At 46.5% G+C, this 25,474-nt stretch overlaps 1 protein-coding gene across 1 annotated transcript; it reads left to right on the top strand.

The window, feature by feature from the left end:
• Positions 1-320: 320 nt before the first annotated feature.
• On the top strand, positions 321-1,250 carry LOC134935168 (olfactory receptor 2G3-like). Its single transcript, XM_063930403.1, has one exon. It carries the CDS (start codon positions 321-323, stop codon positions 1,248-1,250), a length of 930 nt encoding a protein of 309 aa, XP_063786473.1.
• The last annotated feature ends 24,224 nt before the right edge of the window (positions 1,251-25,474 follow it).

The following is a 25,474-nucleotide window of genomic DNA, read 5'->3' as shown; positions in this document are numbered from 1 at the left end:
GGTCCAGGAAGGTCTCCGCACATTTTCACGTACCTCTCCCAGGTCGTATTTTGTAAAAAAATTGCACGCCCTCACCGCGATTACCATGAATTGGAATTTCTAATTGGATCACGCATTTCTTGAGTATGTGCATTTGTGTGAAGTCTGCGAGTTTCATAAATCAAACTTGCATTCACAGACTCGCACCTAATTGGATTGAGTCCATAGAGTTCAAGAGAAATAAAACTGTGAATGTAACAAGTAACCTCTTAGCAGGTGTGCAGTGCTGTCATGTACTTACACCATTGTATTTTGCTTGCAGATTCTTGCTGTTGACAGTAATGGGCACCGGGAACCACACCACAGTGATGGAGTTTATTCTGTTGGGGCTGACCAGCCAGCAGAACCTGCAGGTTCCTCTATTTGCTCTGCTGCTGACATTCTACATGACATCACTGACTGGTAACATCCTCATAATATGGATAAGCCTTGTCAGCACCCGGCTCCACACACCTATGTATTTCTTCTTGAGAAACCTATCCTTCTTAGATATCTGGTACACATCCTGCATCATTCCCAATATGCTGATAAACCTCTTATCATTGGACAAGAGCATTTCATTTAATGCTTGTGCCACCCAGATGTTTATTCATCTCTCTCTAGGAGGGACAGAGTGCTATCTCTTGCTATCAATGGCCTATGACCGATATGCAGCTATATGCAGCCCCTTACATTACACTACTACTATGCATCCCATCTTGTGCATTAGGTTGGCAACTGGGTCTTGGTTGGGAGGTATAATAAACTCAGCAATACATACATGTTTTGCATTATGGCTGCCTTACTGTGGTCCTAATGTAATTAATAATTTTTTATGTGAGGTGCCTTATGTATTGGAGTTGGCCTGTGCTGATGCCTCTGTCAATAAGATCGTAATCTTTGTATGTGCCATCTTTGTTGTCATGGGACCATTTGTACTAATCATAGTCACTTACTGCTACATCATTTCCAGCATTATAAAGATAAGTACATCCGAGGGACAGAGAAAGGCCTTCTCTACTTGTTCTTCACACATTATTGTGGTGTCCTTGTTTTATGGCACCATTCTATCTATGTACATGAGGCCTGGGGCAGTCCATGTATCTAACCAAGACAAGATAGCCACTTTGTTCTATAGTGTTATAACACCAATGCTGAATCCCCTGATCTACACTTTGAGAAACAAGGATGTAAAAGGAGCATTGACTGATATTACAAGAAAAAAGACATAAAGACTATAACATGGCATAAAGTCATACCATGGTTTACATACAAGTCTTCCATCATATGTCTCCTGCTGTCTAACACTGCTCTGTGAGCCTCTAAGCCATTATGATTATAAATATACAAACAGCACATATACGCAGTGACGCCTGACATTATATGAACTATCAACTTATCAACTGACATCATTGAGGCACAAAGTAACAATGTATGTGACAAGTTTCAAGTATCAAGTATACTAGAGCAATGCTTTCTTCTGTACATTTCATTCACACTATGTGCTTCAGTCTATATGAAAAGACTATTTGTGATCAATAATGTTACATTTGACAAGCATGTGCTGTCTAACATACTGTACAATTAATTTGGCAATGATGATGGAATAATAAATATATAATTATGTGACTTATAAACATTATATGATAGGCAGGGGCAATTCTAGAAAGAAGGAGGCTGTGTGCTGGCTCCGTCTGGGCCCCCTCCTCTCTAGTCAGCAGCGCTGTACAGCTCTGGGTGCTAGGGTCCCTAGGGCACCCTAGCGCTGTCCCAGAACCCAGAGTGCATGCGCAAATCACCAGAAAAATGGCGTGGCAGCCATTTTTGCAGTGATTTTCCTACTGCGCATGCACGAATCACCAGGAAAATGGCACCACAACATTTTCCCAGTGATTTCGGCAGCGCTGCTGCTGCGTCGCGGGACTCTGGAGGGTAAGTATTTAAATTAATGGGTGTGCAGTGTGGGCCCCCCTGGACCCCCTGGGGGCCTGTGTACATCGCACATACTGCACCCATTTTACAGAAAGTATTCTCAGCGCTTCACTTTTTCCACATTTTGTTATGTTACAGCCTTATTCCAAAATTGAATAAATTCATTTTTTTCCATCAAAATTCTACACAAAATACCCCATAATGACAACGTGAAAAAAGTTTTTTTGAGATTTTTGCAATTTATTAAAAATAAAAAAACTAAGAAATCACAAGTATATAAGTATTCACAGCCTTTGCCATGAAGCTCAAAATTTAGCTCTGGTGCATCCTGTTTCCACTGATCATCCTTGAGATATTCCTATAGCTTAATTGGAGTCCACCTGTGGTAAAATCAGTTGATTGGACATGATCTGGAAAGGCACACACCTGTGTATATAAGGTCCCACACTTGATAGTGCATGTCTGAGCACGAACCAAGCATGAAGTCAAAGGAATTGTCTTTAGACCTACGAGACACGATTGTCTAGAGGCAAAAATCTGGGGAAGGGTACAGAAAAATATCTGTTGCTATGAAGGTCCCAATGAGCACAGTGGCCTCCATCATCCATAAATGGAAGAAGTTCGGAACCACCAGGACTCTTCCTAGAGCTGGCCCTGCCGTCTAAACTGAGCGATTGGAGAAGAAAGGCCCTAGTCAGGGAGGTGGGGAAAAAAATGATGGTCACTGTCAGAGCTACAGCATTCCTCTGTGGAGAGAGGAGAACCTTCCAGAAGAGCAACCATCTCTGCAGCAATCGACCTGTCAGGCCTGTATGGTAGAGTGGCCAGATGGAAACAATCCTTAGTAAAAAGCACATGGCAGCCCACCTCGAGTTTGCCAAAATGCACCTGAAGGACTCTCAGAACATGAGAAACAAAATTCTCTGGTCTGATGAGACAAAGATTGAACGCTTTAACGTGAATGCCAGGCATCATGTTTGGAGGAAACCAGGCACCGCCCATCACCAGAACAATACCATCCCTACAGTGAAGCATGGTGGTGGCAGCATCATGCTGTGGGGATGTTTTTTAGCGGCAGGAACTGGGAGACTATTCAGGATAGAGCAAAAGATGAATGCAGCAATGTACAAAGACATCCTGGATGAAAGCCTGCTCCAGAGCACTCTTGACCTCAGACTAGGGCGATGGTTCATCTTTCAGCAGGACAACGACCCTAAGCACACAGCCAAGATATCAAAGGAGTGGCTTCAGGACAACTCTGTGAATGTGCTTGAGTGGCCCAGCCATAGCCCAGACTTGAATCCGATTTAACATCTCTGGAGAGATCTGAAAATGGCTGTGCACCGACCCTTCCCATCCAACCTGATGGAGCTTGAGAGGTGCTGCAAAGAGGAATGGGCGAAACTGCCCAAAGATAGGTGTGCCAAGCTTGTGGCATCATATTCAAAAAGACTTGAGGCTGTAATTGCTGCCAAAGGTGCTCAACAAAGTATTGAGCAAAGGCTATGAATGCTTATATACACGTGATTTCTTAGTTTTTTATTTTTAATAAATTTGCAAAAATCTCAAAGAAAAACTTTTCTCTGACGTCCTAGTGGATGCTGGGAACTCCGTAAGGACCATGGGGAATAGCGGGCTCCGAAGGAGGCTGGGCACTCTAGAAAGATTTATGACTACCTGGTGTGCACTGGCTCCTCCCACTATGACCCTCCTCCAAGCCTCAGTTAGATTTTGTGCCTGGCCGAGGTTGGATGCACACTAGGGGCTCTCCTGAGCCCTTAGAAAGAAAGTATAGATTTAGGTTTTTTATTTTCAGTGAGACCTGCTGGCAACAGGCTCACTGCAGCGAGGGACTAAGGGGAGAAGAAGCGAACTCGCCTGCTTGCAGCCGGATTGGGCTTCTTAGGCTACTGGACACCATTAGCTCCAGAGGGATCGACCGCAGGCCCAGTCCTTGGTGTTCGGTCCTGGAGCCGCGCCGCCGTCCCCCTTACAGAGCCAGAAGCAAGAAGAGGTCCGGAAAATCGGCGGCAGAAGACATCAGTCTTCACCAAGGTAGCGCACAGCACTGCAGCTGTGCGCCATTGCTCCTCACACACACTTCACACTCCGGTCACTGAGGGTGCAGGGCGCTGGGGGGGGGCGCCCTGAGAAGCAATAATAACACCTTGGCTGGCAAAAATACCAGAATATATAGCCCCAGAGGCTATATATGTGGAAAGTACCCCTGCCAGAATATAGAAAAAAGCGGGAGAATAGTCCGCGGAAAAGGGGCGGAGCTATCTCCCACAGCACACTGGCGCCATTTCTCCTTCACAGATCCGCTGGAAGGAAGCTCCCTGGCTCTCCCCTGCAGTCTACACTACAGAAAAGGGTAAAAACAGAGAGGGGGGGCACTAAATTTAGGCGCAGTATAAATTATATAGAAAAAGCAGCTATAGGGGACATAACTCAGTTAGTCCCTGCATTATATAGCGCTCTGGTGTGTGCTGGCATACTCTCACTCTGTCCCCCCAAAGGGCTTTTGTGGGTCCTGTCCTCAGTTGGAGCATTCCTTGTGTGTGTGCGGTGTGTCGGTACGGCTGTGTCGACATGTTTGATGAGGATAATGATGTGGAGGCGGAGCAGATGCCTTTAGAAGGGATGTCACCCCCTGCGGGGCAGACACCTGAGTGGTTGAGCTTATGGAAAGAAATGAGTGCACGTATAGACTCCTTACATAAGAAATTTGACGACATGCCAAATGTGGGACAGCCGACTTCTCAGCTCGTGCCTGTCCAGGCGTCGCACAGGTCATCAGGGGCTCTAAAACGCCCGCTACCTCAGACCGCAGACCCAGATGTCGACACTGATACGGACACCAGTGTCGACGACGATGAGTCTAACCTGATGCCCACTAAGGCCATTCACTGCATGATTGAGGCAATGAAAGAGGTGTTACACATTTCTGATATAAATACAGGTACCACTAAAAAGGGTATTATGTTTGGGGAGAAAAAACTACCCGTAGTTTTTCCCCCATCAGATGAATTAAATGAAGTGTGTGAAGAAGCGTGGGCTTTCCCTGATAAAAAATTGGTAATTCCTAAGAAGGTACTAATGGCGTTCCCTTTCCCGCCAGAGGATAGGTCACGTTGGGAAACACCTCCTAGGGTGGATAAAGCGCTCACACGTTTGTCTAAAAAGGTGGCACTACCGTCTCCGGATACGGCCGCCCTCAAGGAACCTGCTGATAGAAAGCAGGAGGCGATCCTGAAGTCTGTATATACACACTCAGGCATTATACTTAGGCCAGCTATTGCGTCAGCTTGGATGTGCAGTGCTGCCGCTGCGTGGTCAGATAAACTGTCAGAAAATATTGACACATTAGACAGAGACACGATCCTGTTAACCATAGACCATATAAAAGACTCAGTCTTATATATGAGAGATGCACAGAGGGAAATCTGCCGACTGGCATCTAAAGTAAGTGCATTGTCCATTCTGCTAGGAGAGGCTTATGGACTCGCCAGTGGACAGGAGATGCAGATTCTAAAAGGCACATGGAAGTGTTGCCATATAAGGGTGAGGAATTATTTGGGGATGGTCTCTCGGACCTAGTTTCCACAGCAACGTCTGGGAAGTCAGCATTTTTACCCCATGTCCCCTCACAGCCTAAGAAGGCGCCGTTTTATCAGGTTCAGTCCTTTCGGACCCAGAAAAACAGGCGTGGAAAAGGCGGGTCTTTTCTGTCCAGAGGCAGAGGTAGGGGAAAAAGGCTGCAACAAACAGCAGGTTCCCAGGAGCAAAAGTCCTCCCCCGCTTCTTCTTCCAAGTCCGCAGCATGACGGTGGGGCTCCACAGGCGGAGCCAGGTACGGTGGGGGGCCGCCTCAAGAATTTCAGCGATCAGTGGGCTCGCTCACAGGTGGATCCCTGGATCCTTCAAATAGTATCTCAGGGGTACAAACTGGAATTCGAGGCGTCTCCACCCCACCGGTTCCTAAAATCTGCCTTGCCGATTGCTCCCTCAGACAGGGAGGCGGTGCTAGCGGCAATTCACAAGCTGTATTCCCAGCAGGTGATAATCAAGGTACCCCTACTTCAACAAGGCCGGGGTTACTATTCCACACTATTTGTGGTACCGAAACCGGACGGTTCGGTGAGACCCATTTTAAATTTGAAATCCTTGAACACATACATAAAAAAATTCAAGTTCAAGATGGAATCGCTCAGGGCGGTTATTGCAAGCCTGGACGAGGGGGATTACATGGTATCCCTGGACATCAAGGATGCTTACTTGCATGTCCCCATTTACCATCCTCACCAGGAGTACCTCAGATTTGTGGTACAGGATTGCCATTACCAATTCCAGACGCTGCCGTTTGGACTGTCCACGGCACCAAGGGTATTTACCAAGGTTATGGCGGAAATGATGATACTCCTTCGAAAAAAGGGAGTTTTAATTATCCCGTACTTGGACGATCTCCTAATAAAAGCGAGGTCCAAGGAACAGTTGTTGGTGGGAGTAGCACTATCTCAGGAGGTGCTGCACCAGCACGGCTGGATTCTGAATATCCCAAAGTCACAGCTGGTTCCGACGACACGGCTACTGTTCCTGGGTATGATTCTGGATACAGTCCAGAAGAAAGTGTTTCTCCCGGAGGAGAAAGCCAGGGAGTTGTCATCTCTAGTCAGAGACCTCCTGAAACCAAAACAGGTATCAGTGCATCGCTGCACGCGGGTCCTGGGAAAGATGGTGGCTTCTTACGAAGCAATTCCCTTCGGCAGGTTCCATGCCAGAATCTTTCAGTGGGACCTGTTGGACCAGTGGTCCGGATCGCATCTTCAGGTGCATCGCTTAATAACCCTGTCTCCAAGAACCAGGGTGTCTCTACTGTGGTGGCTGCAGAGTGCCCATCTTCTAGAGGGCCGCAGGTTCGGCATACAGGACTGGGTCCTGGTGACCACGGATGCCAGCCTTCGAGGCTGGGGGGCAGTCACACAGGGAAGAAACTTCCAAGGACTATGGTCGAGTCAGGAGACTTCCCTTCACATAAATATTCTGGAACTAAGGGCCATCTACAATGCCCTAAGTCAAGCAAAATCCCTGCTCCTACACCAGCCGGTGCTGATCCAGTCAGACAACATCACGGCAGTCGCCCATGTAAATCGACAGGGCGGCACAAGAAGCAGGATGGCGATGGCAGAAGCCACAAGAATTCTCCGATGGGCGGAGAATCATGTACTAGCACTGTCAGCAGTGTTCATTCCGGGAGTGGACAACTGGGAAGCAGACTTCCTCAGCAGACACGACCTCCACCCGGGAGAGTGGGGACTTCATCCAGAAGTCTTCCAGATGCTGGTAAACCGTTGGGAAAAACCACAGGTGGACATGATGGCGTCCCGTCTCAACAAAAAGTTAAAAAGATATTGCGCCAGGTCAAGGGACCCTCAGGCGATAGCTGTGGACGCTCTAGTGACACCGTGGGTGTACCAGTCGGTTTATGTGTTCCCTCCTCTGCCTCTCATACCAAAGGTATTGAGAATAATAAGAAAGCGAGGAGTAAACACAATTCTCGTGGTTCCGGATTGGCCAAGACGAGCGTGGTACCCGGAACTTCAGGAGATGCTCTCAGAGAACCCGTGGCCTCTACCGCTCAGACAGGACCTGCTACAGCAGGGGCCCTGTCTGTTCCAAGACTTACCGCGGCTGCGTTTGACGGCATGGCGGTTGAACACCGGATCCTAAAGGAAAAGGGTATTCCGGAAGAAGTCATTCCTTATTAAGGCCAGGAAAGATGTTACGGCAAAGCATTATCACCGCATATGGCGGAAATATGTTGCATGGTGCGAGGCCAAAAAGGCCCCAACAGAGGAATTTCAACTAGGTCGATTTCTGCATTTCCTGCAAGCAGGAGTGAATATGGGCCTAAAACTAGGCTCCATTAAAGTACAGATCTCGGCTCTGTCGATTTTCTTTCAAAAAGAACTAGCTTCAGTACCTGAAGTTCAGACATTTGTGAAAGGAGTGCTGCATATTCAGCCCCCGTTTGTGCCTCCTGTGGCACCTTGGGATCTCAACGTGATGTTGAGTTTCTTAAAATCACATTGGTTTGAGCCACTAAAAACCGTGGATCTGAAATATCTCACGTGGAAAGTGGTCATGTTATTGGCCTTGGCTTCAGCCAGGCGAGTGTCAGAATTGGCGGCTTTATCATGTAAAAGCCCTTATCTGATTTTCCATATGGACAGGGCAGAATTGAGGACTCGTCCCCAATTTCTCCCTAAGGTGGTGTCAGCGTTTCACCTGAACCAGCCTATTGTGGTGCCGGCGGCTACTAGTGAATTGGAGGACTCCAAGTTGCTAGACGTTGTCAGGGCCCTGAAAATATATGTTTCCAGGACGGCTGGAGTCAGAAAATCTGACTCGCTGTTTATCCTGTATGCACCCAACAAGCTGGGTGCTCCTGCTTCTAAGCAGTCTATTGCTCGCTGGATTTGTAGTAAAATTCAGCTTGCACATTCTGTGGCAGGCCTACCACAGCCAAAATCTGTAAATGCCCATTCCACAAGGAAGGTGGGCTCATCTTGGGCGGCTGCCCGAGGGGTCTCGGCTTTACAACTTTGCCGAGCAGCTACTTGGTCAGGGGCAAACACGTTTGCAAAATTCTACAAATTTGATACCCTGGCTGAGGAGGACCTGGAGTTCTCTCATTCGGTGCTACAGAGTCATCCGCACTCTCCCGCCCGTTTGGGAGCTTTGGTATAATCCCCATGGTCCTTACGGAGTTCCCAGCATCCACTAGGACGTCAGAGAAAATAAGAATTTACTCACCGGTAATTCTATTTCTCGTAGTCCGTAGTGGATGCTGGGCGCCCATCCCAAGTGCGGATTGTCTGCAATACTTGTAAATAGTTATTGTTAACTTAAGGGTTATTGTTGAGCCATCTGTTGAGAGGCTCAGTTGTTTTCATACTGTCAAACTGGATATAGTATCACGAGTTGTACGGTGTGATTGGTGTGGCTGGTAAGAGTCTTACCCGGGATTCTAAATCCTTCCTTATTATGTCAGCTCGTCCGGGCACAGTGTCCTAACTGAGGCTTGGAGGAGGGTCATAGTGGGAGGAGCCAGTGCACACCAGGTAGTCATAAATCTTTCTAGAGTGCCCAGCCTCCTTCGGAGCCCACTATTCCCCATGGTCCTTACGGAGTTCCCAGCATCCACTACGGACTACGAGAAATAGAATTACCGGTGAGTAAATTCTTATTTTTTCACATTGTCATTATGGGGTATTGTGTGTAGAATTCTGAGGGAAAATGAATTTATTCCATTTTGGAATAAGGCTGTAACATAACAAAATGTAGAAAAAGTAAAGCGCTGTGAATACTTTCTGGATGCACTGTAAAATAAGAATTTACTTACCGATAATTCTATTTCTCGGAGTCCGTAGTGGATGCTGGGGTTCCTGAAAGGACTATGAGGAATAGCGGCTCCGCAGGAGACAGGGCACAAAAAGTAAAGCTTTAGGATCAGGTGGTGTGCACTGGCTCCTCCCCCTATGACCCTCCTCCAAGCCTCAGTTAGGTACTGTGCCCGGACGAGCGTACACAATAAGGAAGGATTTATGAATCCCGGGTAAGACTCATACCAGCCACACCAATCACACTGTACAACCTGTGATCTGAACCCAGTTAACAGTATGATAACAGCGGAGCCTCTGAAAAGATGGCTCACAACAATAATAACCCGATTTTTGTAACTATGTACAAGTAATGCAGATAATCCGCACTTGGGATGGGCGCCCAGCATCCACTACGGACTCCGAGAAATAGAATTATCGGTAAGTAAATTCTTATTTTCTCTATCGTCCTAGTGGATGCTGGGGTTCCTGAAAGGACCATGGGGATTATACCAAAGCTCCCAAACGGGCGGGAGAGTGCGGATGACTCTGCAGCACCGAATGAGAGAACTCCAGGTCCTCCTTAGCCAGGGTATCAAATTTGTAGGATTTTACAAACGTGTTTGCCCCTGACTAAATAGCCGCTCGGCAAAGTTGTAAAGCCGAGACCCCTCGGGCAGCCGCCCAAGATGAGCCCACCTTCCTTGTGGAATGGGCATTTACATATTTTGGCTGTGGCAGGCCTGCCACAGAATGTGCAAGCTGAATTGTATTACACATCCAACTAGCAAAAGTCTGCTTAAAAGCAAGAGCACCCAGTTTGTTGGGTGCATACAGGATAACAGCAAGTCAGTTTTCCTGACTCCAGCCGTCCTGGAACCTATATTTTCAGGGCCCTGACCACATCTAGCAACTTGGAGTCCTCCAAGTCCCTAGTAGGCGCAAGACACCACAATAAGCTGGTTCAGGTGAAACACTGACACCACCTTAGGGAGAGAACTGGGGACGAGTCCGCAGCTCTGCCCTGTCCGAATGGACAAACAGATATGGGCTTTTTTGAGAAAAAAAAAAAACCACCAATTTGACACTCGCCTGGTCCAGGCCAGGTCCAAGAGCATGTTCACTTTTCATGTGAGATGCTTCAAATCCACAGATTTGACTGGTTTTAAACCAATGTGTTTTGAGGAATCCCAGAACTACGTTGAGATCCCACAGTGCCACTGGAGGCACAAAAGGGGGTTGTATATGCAATACTCCCTTGACAAACTTCTGGACTTCAGGAACTGAAGCCAATTCTTTCTGGAAGAAAAATCGACAGGGCCGAAATTTGAACCTTAATGGACCCCAATTTGAGGCCCATAGACACTCCTGTTTGCAAGAAATGCAGGAATCGACCGAGTTGAAATTTCTTCGTGGGGCCTTCCTGGCCTCACACCACGCAACATATTTTCGCCACATGTGGTGATAATGTTGTGCGGTCACCTCCTTTCTGGCTTTGACCAGGGTAGGAATGACCTCTTCCTGAATGCCTTTTCCCTTAGGATCCGGCGTTCCACCGCCATGCCGTCAAACGCAGCTGCGGTAAGTCTTGGAACAGACATGGTACTTGCTGAAACAAGTCCCTTCTTAGCGGCAGAGGCCATAAGTCCTCTGTGAGCATCTCTTGAAGTTCCGGGTACCAAGTCCTTCTTGGCCAATCCGGAGCCATGAGTATAGTTCTTACTCCTCTACGTCTTATAATTCTCAGTACCTTAGGTATGAAAAGCAGAGGATGGAACACATACACCGACTGGTACACCCACGGTGTTACCAGAACGTCCACAGCTATTGCCTGAGGGTCTCTTAACCTGGCGCAATACCTGTCCCGTTTTTTGTTCAGACGGGACGCCATCATGTCCACCTTTGGTAATTCCCAACGGTTTACAATTATGTGGAAAACTTCCCCATGAAGTTCCCACTCTGCCGGGTGGAGGTCGTGCCTACTGAGGAAGTCTGCTTCCCAGTTTCCATTCCCGGAATGAAACACTGCTGACAGTGCTATCACATGATTTTCCGCCCAGCGAAAAGTCCTTGCAGTTTTTGCCACTGCCCTCCTGCTTCTTGTGCCGCCCTGTCTATTTACGTGGGCGACTGCCGTGATGTTTTATCCCACTGGATCAATACCGGCTGACCTTGAAGCAGAGGTCTTGCTAAGCTTAGAGCATTATAAATTTACCCTTAGCTATATTTATGTGGAGAAAAGTCTCCAGACTTGATCACACTCCCAGGAAATTTTTTCCTTGTGTGACTGCTCCCCAGCCTCTCGGGCTGGCCTCCGTGGTCACCAACATCCAAAACTGAATGCCGAATCTGCGGCCCTCTAGAAGATGAGCACTCTGTAACCACCACAGGAGAGACACCCTTGTCCTTGGATATAGGGTTATCCGCTGATGCATCTGAAGATGCGATCCGGACCATTTGTCCAGCAGATCCCACTGAAAAGTTCTTGCATGAAATCTGCCGACTGGAATTGCTTCGAAGGAAGTCACCATTTTTTTACCATGGCCCTTGTGCAATGATGCACTGATTTTAGGAGGTTCCTGACTAGCTCGGATAACTCCCTGGCTTTCTCTTCCGGGAGAAACACCTTTTTCTGGACTGTGTCCAGAATCATCCCTAAGCACAGGAGACTTGTTGTCGGGATCAGCTGCGATTTTGGAATATTTAGAATCCACCCCTGCTGTTGTAACAGTATCCGAGATAGTGCTACTCCGACCTCCAACTGTTCCCTGGACTTTGTCCTTATCAGGAGATCGTCCAAGTAAGGGATAATTAAGACGCCTTTTCTTCGAAGAAGAACCATCATTTCGGCCATTACCTTGGTAAAGACCCGGGGTGCCGTAGACAATCCAAACGGCAGCGTCTGAAACTGATAGTGACAGTTCTGTACCACGAACCTGAGGTACCCTTAGTGATAAGGGCAAATTTGGGACATGGAGGTAAGCATCCCTGATGTCTCGGGACACCAGATAGTCCCCTTCTTCCCGGTTCGTTATCACTGCTCTGAGTGACTCCATCTTGATTTGAACCTTTGTAAGTGTTCAAATTTTTTTAGATTTAGAATAGGTCTCACCTAGCCTTCTGGCTTCAGTACCACAATATAGTGTGGAATAATACCCCCTTTTCTTGTTGTAGGAGGGGTAATTTAATTATCACCTGCTGGGAATACAGCTCGTGAATTTTTTCCCATACTGCCTCCTTGTCGGAGGGAGACCTTGGTAAAGCAGACTTCAGGAGCCTGCGCAGGGGAAACGTCTCGACATTCCAAACTGTACCCCTGGGATACTACTTGTAGGATCCAGGGGTCCTGTACGGTCTCAGCGTCATGCTGAGAGCTTGTCAGAAGCGGTGGAACGCTTCTGTTCCTGGGAATGGGCTGCCTGCTGCAGTCTTCTTCCCTTTCCTCTATCCCTGGGCAGATATGACTCTTATAGGGACGAAAGGACTGAAGCTGAAAAGACGGTGTCTTTTTCTGCAGAGATGTGACTTAGGGTAAAAACGGTGGATTTTCCAGCAGTTGCCGTGGCCACCAGGTCCGATGGACCGACCCCAAATAACTCCTCTTCCTTTATACGGCAATACACCTTTGTGCCGTTTGGAATCTGCATCACCTGACCACTGTCGTGTCCATAAACATCTTCTGGCAGATATGGACATCGCACTTACTCTTGATGCCAGAGTGCAAATATCCCTCTGTGCATCTCGCATATATAGAAATACATCCTTTAAATGCTCTATAGTCAATAAAATACTGTCCCTGTCAAGGGTATCAATATTTTTAGTCAGGGAATCCGACCAAGCCACCCCAGCTCTGCACATCCCGGCTGAGGCGATCGCTGGTCGCAGTATAACACCAGTATGTGTGTAAATACTTTTTATGATATTTTTCCAGCCTCCTGTCAGCTGGCTCCTTGAGGACGGCCCTATCTATAGACGGTACCGCCACTTGTTCTGATAAGCGTGTGAGCGCCTTATCCACCCTAAGGGGTGTTTCCCAACGCGCCCTAACTTCTGGCGGGAAAGGGTATACCGCCCATATTTTCTATCGGGGGGAACCCACGCATCATCACACACTTCATTTAATTTATCTGATTCAGGAAAAACTACGGTAGTTTTTTCACATCCCACATAATACCCTCTTTTGTGGTACTTGTAGTATCAGAAATATGTAACACCTCCTTCATTGCCCTTAACGTGTGGCCCTAATAAGGAATACGTTTGTTTATTCACCGTCGACACTGGATTCAGTGTCCCTGTCTGTGTCTGTGTCGTCCGACTAAAGTAACCGGGCGTTTTAAAACCCCTGACGGTGTTTTTGAGACGTCTGGACCGGTACTAATTGTTTGTCGGCCGTCTCATGTCGTCAACCGACCTTGGCGCGTGTTGACATTATCACGTAATTCCCTAAATAAGCCATCCATTCCGGTGTCGACTCCCTAGAGAGTGACATCACCATTACAGGCAATTGCTCCGCCTCCTCACCAACATCGTCCTCATACATGTCGACACACACGTACCGACACACAGCATACACACAGGGAATGCTCTGATAGAGGACAGGACCTACTAGCCCTTTGGAGAGACAGAGGGAGAGTTTGCCAGCACACACCAAAAACGCTATAATTATATAGGGACAACCTTATATAAGTGTTTTCCCTTATAGCATCTTTTTTATATATTTCTAACGCCAAATTAGTGCCCCCCCTCTCTGTTTTAACCCTGTTTCTGTAGTGCAGTGCAGGGGAGAGCCTGGGAGCCTTCCCTCCAGCCTTTCTGTGAGGGAAAATGGCGCTGTGTGCTGAGGAGATAGGCCCCGCCCCTTTTTCGGCGGCCTCGTCTCCCGCTCTTAACGGATTCTGTCAGGGGTTAAATATCTCCATATAGCCCCCGGAGGCTATATGTGAGGTATTTTTAGCCAAAAATGGTTTTCATTTGCCTCCCAGGGCGCCCCCCTCCCAGCGCCCTGCACCCTCAGTGACTGCCGTGTGAAGTGTGCTGAGAGGAAAATGGCGCACAGCTGCAGTGCTGTGCGCTACCTTAAGAAGACTGAGGAGTCTTCTGCCGCCGATTCTGGACCTCTTCTCGTTTCAGCATCTGCAAGGGGGCCGGCGGCGAGGCTCCGGTGACCATCCAGGCTGTACCTGTGATCGTCCCTCTGGAGCTAATGTCCAGTAGCCAAGAAGCCAATCCATCCTGCACGCAGGTGAGTTCACTTCTTCTCCCCTAAGTCCCTCGTTGCAGTGATCCTGTTGCCAGCAGGACTCACTGTAAAATAAAAAACCTAAGCTAAACTTTTCTAAGCAGCTCTTTAGGAGAGCCACCTAGATTGCACCCTTCTCGGCCGGGCACAAAAATCTAACTGAGGCTTGGAGGAGGGTCATAGGGGGAGGAGCCAGTGCACACCACCTGATCCTAAAGCTTTACTTTTTGTGCCCTGTCTCCTGCGGAGCCGCTATTCCCCATGGTCCTTTCAGGAACCCCAGCATCCACTAGGACGATAGAGAAATAAGATTATAGGGCAGGTCTTTGCGTTCCTGTTTTGACAGATGTCTATGTTGATCAACAAAAGGTTGTCCAGGTCACTGAACATACTGAATCTAGCTTCTAGTACCCACCATGCCAGCTCACAGTATCAGTCTGTACAGTACATTTGCAGTAATGGCCATGAGTAAATATATTTAATTATGTCAATATTGTGCATTACCATGTATTGCTCACATGCAAATAAGTAAACAATTAGCATAATTCTAAAGTAAATGATGTATGTGGAGAAGATGCAGCTGATATGCCGACGGTTGGGATCCCGGCGGTCAGGATAGCGATGCCAGAATCCCGACTGCTGACAATGCCACCAGCCAGAATGCCAGCTAACAGGGGCTATTCCCACTTGTGGGTGTCCACAACACCTACAGAGTGGGAATAGAACCTAGGGCAAGTGCAGGAAGTCCGCAAGGGGCTCCGTTGCACTCGTTCCCCGCTGGCATTCTGGCAGACGGGATCCCGGGGTCAGTATGCTGACCTTTGGAATCCCGACCACTGGCATATCAGCCACAACTCATGTGTAGTCATGAAACAACAGGTGTTTACAATTAAAATGGTCATGTACAGTTATGTCTGATTATATTGATATATGATATTAATAGCCTTTCTAGATTCCTCTATTTTCAGGCAATACCTTTTCCTTTCTTATAATATTTAATCTTTTAAAATGTAAAAATAACAACATATCTTACATTAATATAGATAATGTTTTGTTGGGAATACAAATTTTTCTTTGAAAATCCAGTGAGTGCCACCCCAGTTTCTTTATTTGGAAACCTGGTGTTATGAGTCTCAGCCTGCACTCAGATGCAGGTGGCGCACTTCGGTCACTTAGGATACATATGCCATTTATTCTGTCACCATGACAGAAATGAACATAGTCTATACATTTTCCACCAAAAAATTAATATTTCATACTTACTTGCACAGGTATGCAGCACTGACCTCACAGACTAGCAAATTCAACAAGAAACACAAAATAATATGCTAGATTAAGATATATTTAATCCATAAAAAAATGCCAAGGTTTGGATACAGAAAAAGAATATTGCAAGCATGGACAAATAGATTATATTGCATGAGTTTCCCAAAAAATTATAAACAAGGAATTAAAAGAAAAAAATACAGAGTTCTCTAATTTACACAATGGCCCTCATTCCGAGTTGTTCGCTCGCAAGCGGATTTTAGCAGATTTGCTCATGCTAAGCCGCCGCCTACTGGGAGTGAATCTTAGCATCTTAAAATAGCGAACGATGTATTCGCCATATTGCGATTACACACCTCGTAGCAGTTTCAGAGTAGCTCCAGACTTACTCGGCATCTGCGATCAGTTCAGTGCTTGGCGTTCCTGGTTTGACGTCACAAACACACCCAGCGTTCGGCCAGACACTCCTCCGTTTCTCCGGCCACTCCTGCGTTTTTTCCGGAAACGGTAGCGTTTTTTCCCACACGCCCATAAAACGGCCTGTTTCCGCCCAGTAACACCCATTTCCTGTCAATCACATTACGATCGCCTGAACGATGAAAAAGCCGTGAGTAAAATTACTAAGTGCATAGCAAATTTACTTGGCGCAGTCGCAGTGCGGACATTGCGCATGCGCATTAAGCGGAAAATCGCTGCGATGCGAAGATTTTTACCGAGCGAACAACTCGGAATGAGGGCCAATGTTAATATTCTGCCTTAAAAAAAGAGTCATTTCAAAAGGCAGGTTTGATTCTGCACCAGTCAAAATAATAATTAGATAGGAAACCAAGAATGACAGAATAGCAGGTGGAAAAAACCCTTATATTGTCGATTTGGTGGCGCACCCAGAGTCAGTGGATATTTGCAAAATACAAGACAAGAAGAAAAAGAAGACTCCTTTTGGGTGCACTCTTAAAGATTGAAGAGAGAGTCTATGTGGAATTGGTTAAAACATAACTTTTTTTAAGTTTTTATTGAAACACAGAGTTCTTCACAACAGTGTAAATATGTGCATAACGTAGTATGCAGCAGCAGTCCAACAAGATGTATTCATACAGTATATAGATACATTACCATAATTGAAACTGCACACACTTGGTGAGGTTGTGATTTGGAACTATACTGATAAAATTCAACCATCCTCACAAATTATATTAGAATGCAGAAGAGGTCGAGCAGAGCGGGAGAGAGATGACAATTATTTCCCGCCTATCCCTCAAATTTTCCCCTCCTTCAATCTATGAACTAATATTAATTGGTGGATCTCCAGCGAGTAATTGCATAGCGTACCAGTATGTGCTCAGTGGCGTAACTAGAAATTTTTCTCCCCCAAGCCAAAAAATCCTTCGGCGCCCCCGCCCCCCCCCCCCATACCCTCCATAATTGGGACTAGTAAAGGGACAAATATGCGCACGCCGCAGGCGCGCGCCGCCAAAAAGGGTGTGTGGCTTTGTTGAAATGGGTGTGGCTTCGCGTAAAGGGGCGTTGCATTGCAGGAAAAGACTACCCTATACCCCAGTTTTGCAACCTGCACGCCCAGACGTTAGCCACCACAGGGAAGAAAAATAATCCTGATTCATGCCCCTTACATTATTTGTCATTTTTCCTCCTTATAGTAATGCCCAGTATACATTATGTCACATACTGCAATGGCCCTTAGACATTATTCCACACACAATAATGCACATGACACAATATGCACACACTTTAATGCCCCCGACACATTAGGCCACACACCGTAATGCCTGTGACACATTATGACAGGAATCGCAATGCCCGTTATACATTATGCTACACACTGCAATGCCCCTGATACATTATAGCACACACAATGTCTGTGACACAGTATGACACACACCACAATGATCCTGAGACATTATACCACATACCACAATGCCCGTGATATAGTATACAACACACCGTAATGCCTGACACATTATGACACACACCTCAATGTCCGTGATACATTATGCCAAACACTGCAGTGACCCTGAGACATTATACCACATACCACACAATGCCCGTGATATAGTATACCACACACCGTAATGCCCATTACACATTAAGTTCTACAGTAAGGCTTCCAATTACTTTTAAATTACCTGCTCGTTGCCAGGGGTTTCATGCTCTTGGTTCCATGCACGGTGCCAGGGGTTTTCATGCTCAGGGTGTCATGCTCGTTGCCAGGGGTTTCATGCACTGGGTGTCATGCTCGTTGCTAGGGGGTAGTGCTTGTTGCTAGGGCCGTGCTCCCAGTGCCACATATGCCCCCAGTGCCAGATATTCCCCCCCAGTGCCAGGTATATGCCCCCAGTGCCAGATATTCCCCCCCCCCAGTGCCAGGTATATGCCCCCAGTGCCAGATATTCCCCCCCAGTGCCAGGTATATGCCCACAGTGCCAGGTATATGCCCCCAGTGCCAGGTATATGCCCCCCCCCCCCAGTGCCAGATATTCCCCCACAGTGCCACATATTCCCCCCCAGTGCCAGGTATATGCCCCCAAGGCCAGATCTTCCCCCACAGTGCCAGGTATATGCCCCCAGTGCCAGATCTTCCCCCACAGTACCAGGTATATGCCCCCAGTGCCAGATATTCCCCCCAGTGCCAGGTATATGCCCCCAGTGCCAGATATTCCCCCCCCAGTGCCAGGTATATGCCCCCAGTGCCAGATCTTCCCCCACAGTGCCAGGTATATGCCCCCAGTGCCAGGTATATGCCCCCCCAGTGCCAGATATTCCCCCGCAGTGCCAGATATTCCCCCCCAGTGCCAGGTATATGCCCCCAGTGCCAGGTATATGCCCCCCCAGTGCCAGATATTCCCCCACAGTGCCTGCTTCCCCCCCAGTGCCAGGTATATGCCCCCCCAGTGCCGGGTATATGCCCCCCCAGTGCCTGCTTTCCCCCCCCCCAGTGCCAGGTATATGCCCCCAGTGCCAGGTATATGCCCCCCCAGAGCCAGATATTCCCCCACAGTGCCTGCTTCCCCCCCAGTGCCAGATATTCCCCCCCAGTGCCAGGTATATGCCCCCCCAGTGCCAGGTATATGCCCCCCCCTTGTGTTGGAGGAACACAGAGCGCATAGCGCGCCTCTCCAATGTCCCTCCTGGCTCTCCCCCCGGCCGGTCTAATAAAGGAAGTGCCGGTTCGTGAGCCAATCAGAGCTCACGAACGGCACTTCCTTTATTAGACCGGCCGGGGGAGAGCCAGGAGGGACACAGGGGGGCGCGTGATGTGCGCTCCGTGTCCCTCCAACACAGGAGGCAGGCGGCAGCAGCGGAGGGAAGGAGGGAGAGACCGCAGATTGACATGCGGACGCTCGCCCGCATGTCATTCTGTGCAAAGTCAGTGGCGCCCCCGCAGCCCCTCGCCCCCAAGCCACCGCGAGGACTGCGGGGGCAGTAGTTACGCCACTGTATGTGCTTTTGATAGATTCATGAACTTTACAACGCATAACTAAATTAAAGGAGGCAATTTAACTTTCCCTGATTTCTACAAAAAATGTTAACCATCTATCTCCCTCCAAGAGTGTTTCTATCCATTCCATGTTAAAGACATGGAAAAGTTTTTCTTGAAACACGGTCAACGATGGGGGGGTTAACATCAATCCAGTCCTGTAATATTGTTTTGCGTGCGAGCACACTTACAATCAGTAACAGTCTTTTACAACCTTTCGTGACTCGCTGCCCCTCTGGAAGCAGGCCGAACAGTGCCCACAGCTCATTAAGTGGAACATAATTGACTAAATGTTCTAATGCATAAGTACTAATTTGTAACCAGAATCTTCTTAATAAGGGACAACTCCAAAAGTAGTGATAAGTATCCGCTACTGAGGAGTGGCATCATGGACAAGACAGAGAGGCGGACATCCCCGCTAAGAATTGTCTCCATGGGGAAAAGTACACTTTGTGAAATATATTAAGGAACATCTCCTGATATTGAATGGCCAGTAATAAGGACCTAGACCACGTGAGTGCTTTAATTAGATCTGCACAGGATAGAGAATGGACCACCTGTATCCAGCTATTCATCCCAGTGTGAGTCGCCTCTTGTGTTATCTGAGGTCACAATACTGAATAATGTATTGAAATAGCCAGTTTTGTTGCAGGTAATGAGCCAAGTAATACATCTATGGTATTTTCCCAATCATCATTCAAGAAATCTCTTATAACTCTACACACATAGGGGGTAATTCTGAGTTGATCGCAGCAGGAAATTTTTTAGCAGTTGGGCAAAACCATGTGCACTGCAGGGGAGGCAGATTTAACATGTGCAGAGAAAGTTAGATTTGTGTGTGGTGTGTTCAATCTGCAATCTAAATTGCAGTGTAAAAATAAAGCAGCCAGTATTTACCCTGCACAGAAACAAAATAACCCACCCAAATCTAACTCTCTCTGCACATGTTAAATCTGCCTCCCCTGCAGTGAACATGATTTTGCCCAACTGCTAGAAAATTTCCTGCTGCGATCAACTTGGAATTACCCCCATAATGTTTAACTTGCAAATAAGCAAAAGGGAATTTCTGAAACGTGGGAAATGTCTTCGACGCTTGTGAGTATTGGAGTGGGCATCTAGTCTTTTTATCAATAAAAGAACCAACATTCACCAGGCCTTCCTGATGTAATAATTTAAAAAGATTACCCGCCTGTCCTCCCTGGAATTCAGGATGACATAAGAATGGTAAAAATAGAGAATTATGTGCGTTCAGATTCCTTTTATGCCTAAGTAAATGCCACACTTTCCTCGTGGACCACAGCAAAGGATTATTGCGGAGGTCCTCCTAAAACATAACTTTTAATTGATTAATTAATATATATCCATGTATCCAAAAAAGACAACCAGTATATATATATATATATATATAGAGAGAGAGAGAGAGAGAGAGAGAGAGAGAGAGAGTACATGTGATCCAGCTCTCCTTTACACATTCGTTCTGCACCGGGTGCCTCCGTAAACATGAATATAGACAGGCAGCAAGCGTGGCACTCCAGGTGTCTGACACAATAAATCTCTCAGACAGGCAGTGTAAGAAGCAACGTTTCAATGCCGGTTTAATAAGGCATTCTCCTCAGGTATACAAACACACACAAAGATCCTACCTTATATAAGGCATATTCACCCTGTGCTCAGTGGCGTTCGGACGGGCGGCGTAAAGGAAATGACGTCAGGTCAAGTCCTGGTGCAGTGCTCCCCATCACCATGACAACAAACACTAACATGGGCTGACTGCAGACATAACGGAGATCGCGTACTGTAAAAACACATGATCATGAGCTAGCCATGGAAATACAAAGTCAGCTTAATATACTGATAAACTGATAATTAGATATACACAATGTACATGTATACAGCCGTAGGCTAATAGCATAATAATATAAATACATAATACAAGACACTATATGGCTGGAAAAAAGAGGGGTAAAATTGAACCAATCAGAATATCATAACCACACTATAGTGCTGCAAAACATGAAGACTGTTGTCAATGAAGATGTCACTCACATACAGAGCCACTTATAAGATATGAAATAATGGATGAGCATAGTACAGTGCCCGGCTAAAATGCCTATCCGTACAATAAGCAAAAGGACACCGGGTCATGCTAGGCTACACAAAACTATTAAACCCCTGGGATTCATTGAGTCCGCTTGGATACATGGTGTTCAGCCGGAAAATCCACCGTGACTCCAATCCCAAGAGTTTACCACCTCGGTCTCTACCCCTGATGGAGCAAGGTACCTGGTCAATCATATGGTATTTAAGCGTAGTAAGTGGGTGATGATATTGGGTAAAATGCCTGACAACAAGCTGTTCGCTAGAACCCTTAGAGATAGCTATTTTAATGGCAGACCTGTGGGCTGCCATACGTTCCTTGAACATACGCTCAGTTTTTCCGATGTATGACAGCCCACAGGGACATATAAGTTGGTAAACCTCAAATCTGGAAGTACAGGTTAATGTGTGGTAAATGTACAATGTCTTACCCGAATAAGGGTGTTGAAATGTATTCCCTGGGATTATGAATTGGCATGTGGTACATGTACAACATATACAACCCCTATTCTTGGCTAAAGACTGTGTGGCTAAAACGGAATAGTCTGTTACATCTGTTTTAACTAGGATATCTCAAATATTTTTACCCCGCCTATAGCAAGACATCAATCTTGTGTCTTGTAGTTTAAGTTCGGGGTCACCCTGAACAATTGACCATAACTTTTTGGATATCTGATTGATACCAGTACTGGCTGGATTATATTGTACCGCCCATGGAATCTTGGGACTAGAATCACTGTGGACTTTAGGTGTGCCAATGAGTGTAGCTCTATCAATTCCTAGAACCCTTTGCTTAGCAGCTGACAATGTATGAGCTGGGTATCCTCGCTCTTTGAACTGACTAATCATCTCATCCATTTGAACTTCAGCTAGTGCAGGATCAGACGTAATGCGCCTGACCCTGAGCAGCTGGGAAAATGGCAAGCCCTGCTTCAACGGTTGTGGGTGGAAACTTTTGAAATGTAAAACATTATTTTTATCAGTATGTTTGGCAAATAGGGCGGTCACAATGCGACCAGAACTCAGGGAAGTCTCAACATCAATGTAGTTAATAGTAGAGATGAGCGGGTTCGGTTTCTCTGAATCCGAACCCGCCCGAACTTCATGTTTTTTTACACGGGTCCGAGCGACTCGGATCTTCCCGCCTTGCTCGGTTAACCCGAGCGCGCCCGAACGTCATCATCACGCTGTCGGATTCTCGCGAGGCTCGGATTCTATCGCGAGACTCGGATTCTATATAAGGAGCCGCGCGTCGCGGCCATTTTCACACGTGCATTGAGATTGATAGGGAGAGGACGTGGCTGGCGTCCTCTCCGTTTAGAAATTAAAATAGATAGGAGAGTGAGAGTGAGACACTTCATTTACTTACTGGAGCTTAGGAGGAGTTATACTAGTGACTGATGACCAGTGACCTGACCCACCAGTGCAGTTTTATAATTTATTATTATTTAATAATCCGTTCTGTTCTTGTTCTCTGCCTGAAAAAAACGATACACAGTGACTCAGTCACACTCACATACCATATCTGTGCTCAGCCCAGTGTGCTGCATCATCTATGTATAATATCTGACTGTGCTCACACAGCTTAATTGTGGGGGAGACTGGGGAGCAGTTATAGGTTATAGCAGGAGCCAGGAGTACATATTAAACAGTGCACACTTTTGCTGCCAGAGTGCCACTGCCAGTGTGACTGACCACTGACCACTGTGACCAGTGACCTGACCACACTGACCACCAGTATAGTATATTGTGATTGTCTGCCTGAAAAAGTACACTCGTCGTGTGACTTGTGTGGTGTTTTTTTATTCTATAAAAATTAAAAAACTCATTCTGCTGACAGACAGTGTCCAGCAGGTCCCTCATTATATAATATATACCTGTCCGGCTGCAGTAGTGATATATATATATTTTTTATATCATTATTTATCATCCAGTCTATACTAGCAGCAGACACAGTACGGTAGTTCACGGCTGTAGCTACCTCTGTGTCGGCACTCGGCAGTCCATCCATAATTGTATACCACCTACCCGTGTTTTTTTTTTTCTTTCTTCTTTATACATACTACATCTCATTATCATCCAGTCTATATTAGCAGCAGACACAGTACAGTACGGTAGTCCACGGCTGTAGCTACCTCTGTGTCGGCACTCGGCAGTCCATCCATAATTGTATACCACCTACCCGTGGTTTTTTTTTTCTTTCTTCTTTATACATACTACATCTCATTATCATCCAGTCTATATTAGCAGCAGACACAGTACAGTACGGTAGTCCACGGCTGTAGCTACCTCTGTGTCGGCACTCGGCAGTCCATCCATAATTGTATACCACCTACCCGTGGTTTTTTTTTTCTTTCTTCTTTATACATACTACATCTCATTATCATCCAGTCTATATTAGCAGCAGACACAGTACAGTACAGTAGTCCACGGCTGTAGCTATCTCTGTGTCGGCACTCGGCAGTCCATCCATAATTGTATACCACCTAACCGTGGTTTTTTTTTTCTTTCTTCTTTATACATACTACATCTCATTATCAACCAGTCTATATTAGCAGCAGACACAGTACGGTAGTTCATGGCTGTAGCTACCTCTGTGTCGGCACTCGGCAGTCCATCCATAATTGTATACCACCTACCAGTGGGTTTTTTTTCTTTCTTCTTTATACATACTACATCTCATTATCATCCAGTCTATTTTAGCAGCAGACACAGTACAGTACGGTAGTCCACGGCTGTAGCTACCTCTGTGTCGGCACTCGGCAGTCCATCCATAATTGTATACCACCTACCCGTGGTTTTTTTTTTCTTTCTTCTTTATACATACTACATCTCATTATCATCCAGTCTATATTAGCAGCAGACACAGTACAGTACGGTAGTCCACGGCTGTAGCTACCTCTGTGTCGGCACTCGGCAGTCCATCCATAATTGTATACCACCTACCCGTGGTTTTTTTTTTCTTTCTTCTTTATACATACTACATCTCATTATCATCCAGTCTATATTGGCAGCAGACACAGTACAGTACGGTAGTCCACGGCTGTAGCTATCTCTGTGTCGGCACTCGGCAGTCCATCCATAATTGTATACCACCTACCCGTGGTTTTTTTTTTCTTTCTTCTTTATACATACTACATCTCATTATCAACCAGACTCTATTAGCAGCAGACACAGTACGGTAGTCCACGGCTGTAGCTACCTCTGTGTTGGCACTCGGCAGTCCATCCATAATTGTATACCACCTACCCGTGGTTTTTTTTTTTTTTCTTCTTTATACATACTACATCTCATTATCATCCAGTCTATATTAGCAGCAGACACAGTACAGTACGGTAGTCCACGGCTGTAGCTACCTCTGTGTCGGCACTCGGCAGTCCATCCATAATTGTATACCACCTACCCGTGGTTTTTTTTTTCTTTCTTCTTTATACATACTACATCTCATTATCATCCAGTCCATATTGGCAGCAGACACAGTACAGTACGGTAGTCCACGGCTGTAGCTATCTCTGTGTCGGCACTCGGCAGTCCATCCATAATTGTATACCACCTACCCGTGGTTTTTTTTTTCTTCTTTATACATACTACATCTCATTATCAACCAGTCTATATTAGCAGCAGACACAGTACGGTAGTTCACGGCTGTAGCTACCTCTGTGTCGGCACTCGGCAGTCCTCCATAATTGTATACCACCTACCCGTGGTTTTTTTTTTCTTTCTTCTTTATACATACTACATCTCATTATCATCCAGTCTATATTAGCAGCAGACACAGTACAGTACGGTAGTCCATGGCTGTAGCTACCTCTGTGTCGGCACATGGCAGTCCATCCATAATTGTATACCACCTACCCGTGGTTTTTTTTTCTTCTTTATACATACTACATCTCATTATCAAACAGTCTATATTAGCAGCAGACACAGTACGGTAGTTCACGGCTGTAGCTACCTCTGTGTCGGCACTCGGCAGTCCATCCATAATTGTATACTAGTATCCATCCATCTCCATTGTTTACCTGAGGTGCCTTTTAGTTGTGCCTATTA

The sequence above is a fragment of the Pseudophryne corroboree genome, chromosome 6 (genome assembly GCF_028390025.1).
Source record: "Pseudophryne corroboree isolate aPseCor3 chromosome 6, aPseCor3.hap2, whole genome shotgun sequence".
NCBI lineage: Eukaryota > Metazoa > Chordata > Amphibia > Anura > Myobatrachidae > Pseudophryne > Pseudophryne corroboree.
The sequence above is the reverse complement of the archived record's forward strand: the minus strand, read 5'-3'. Positions and strand labels throughout refer to the sequence as shown.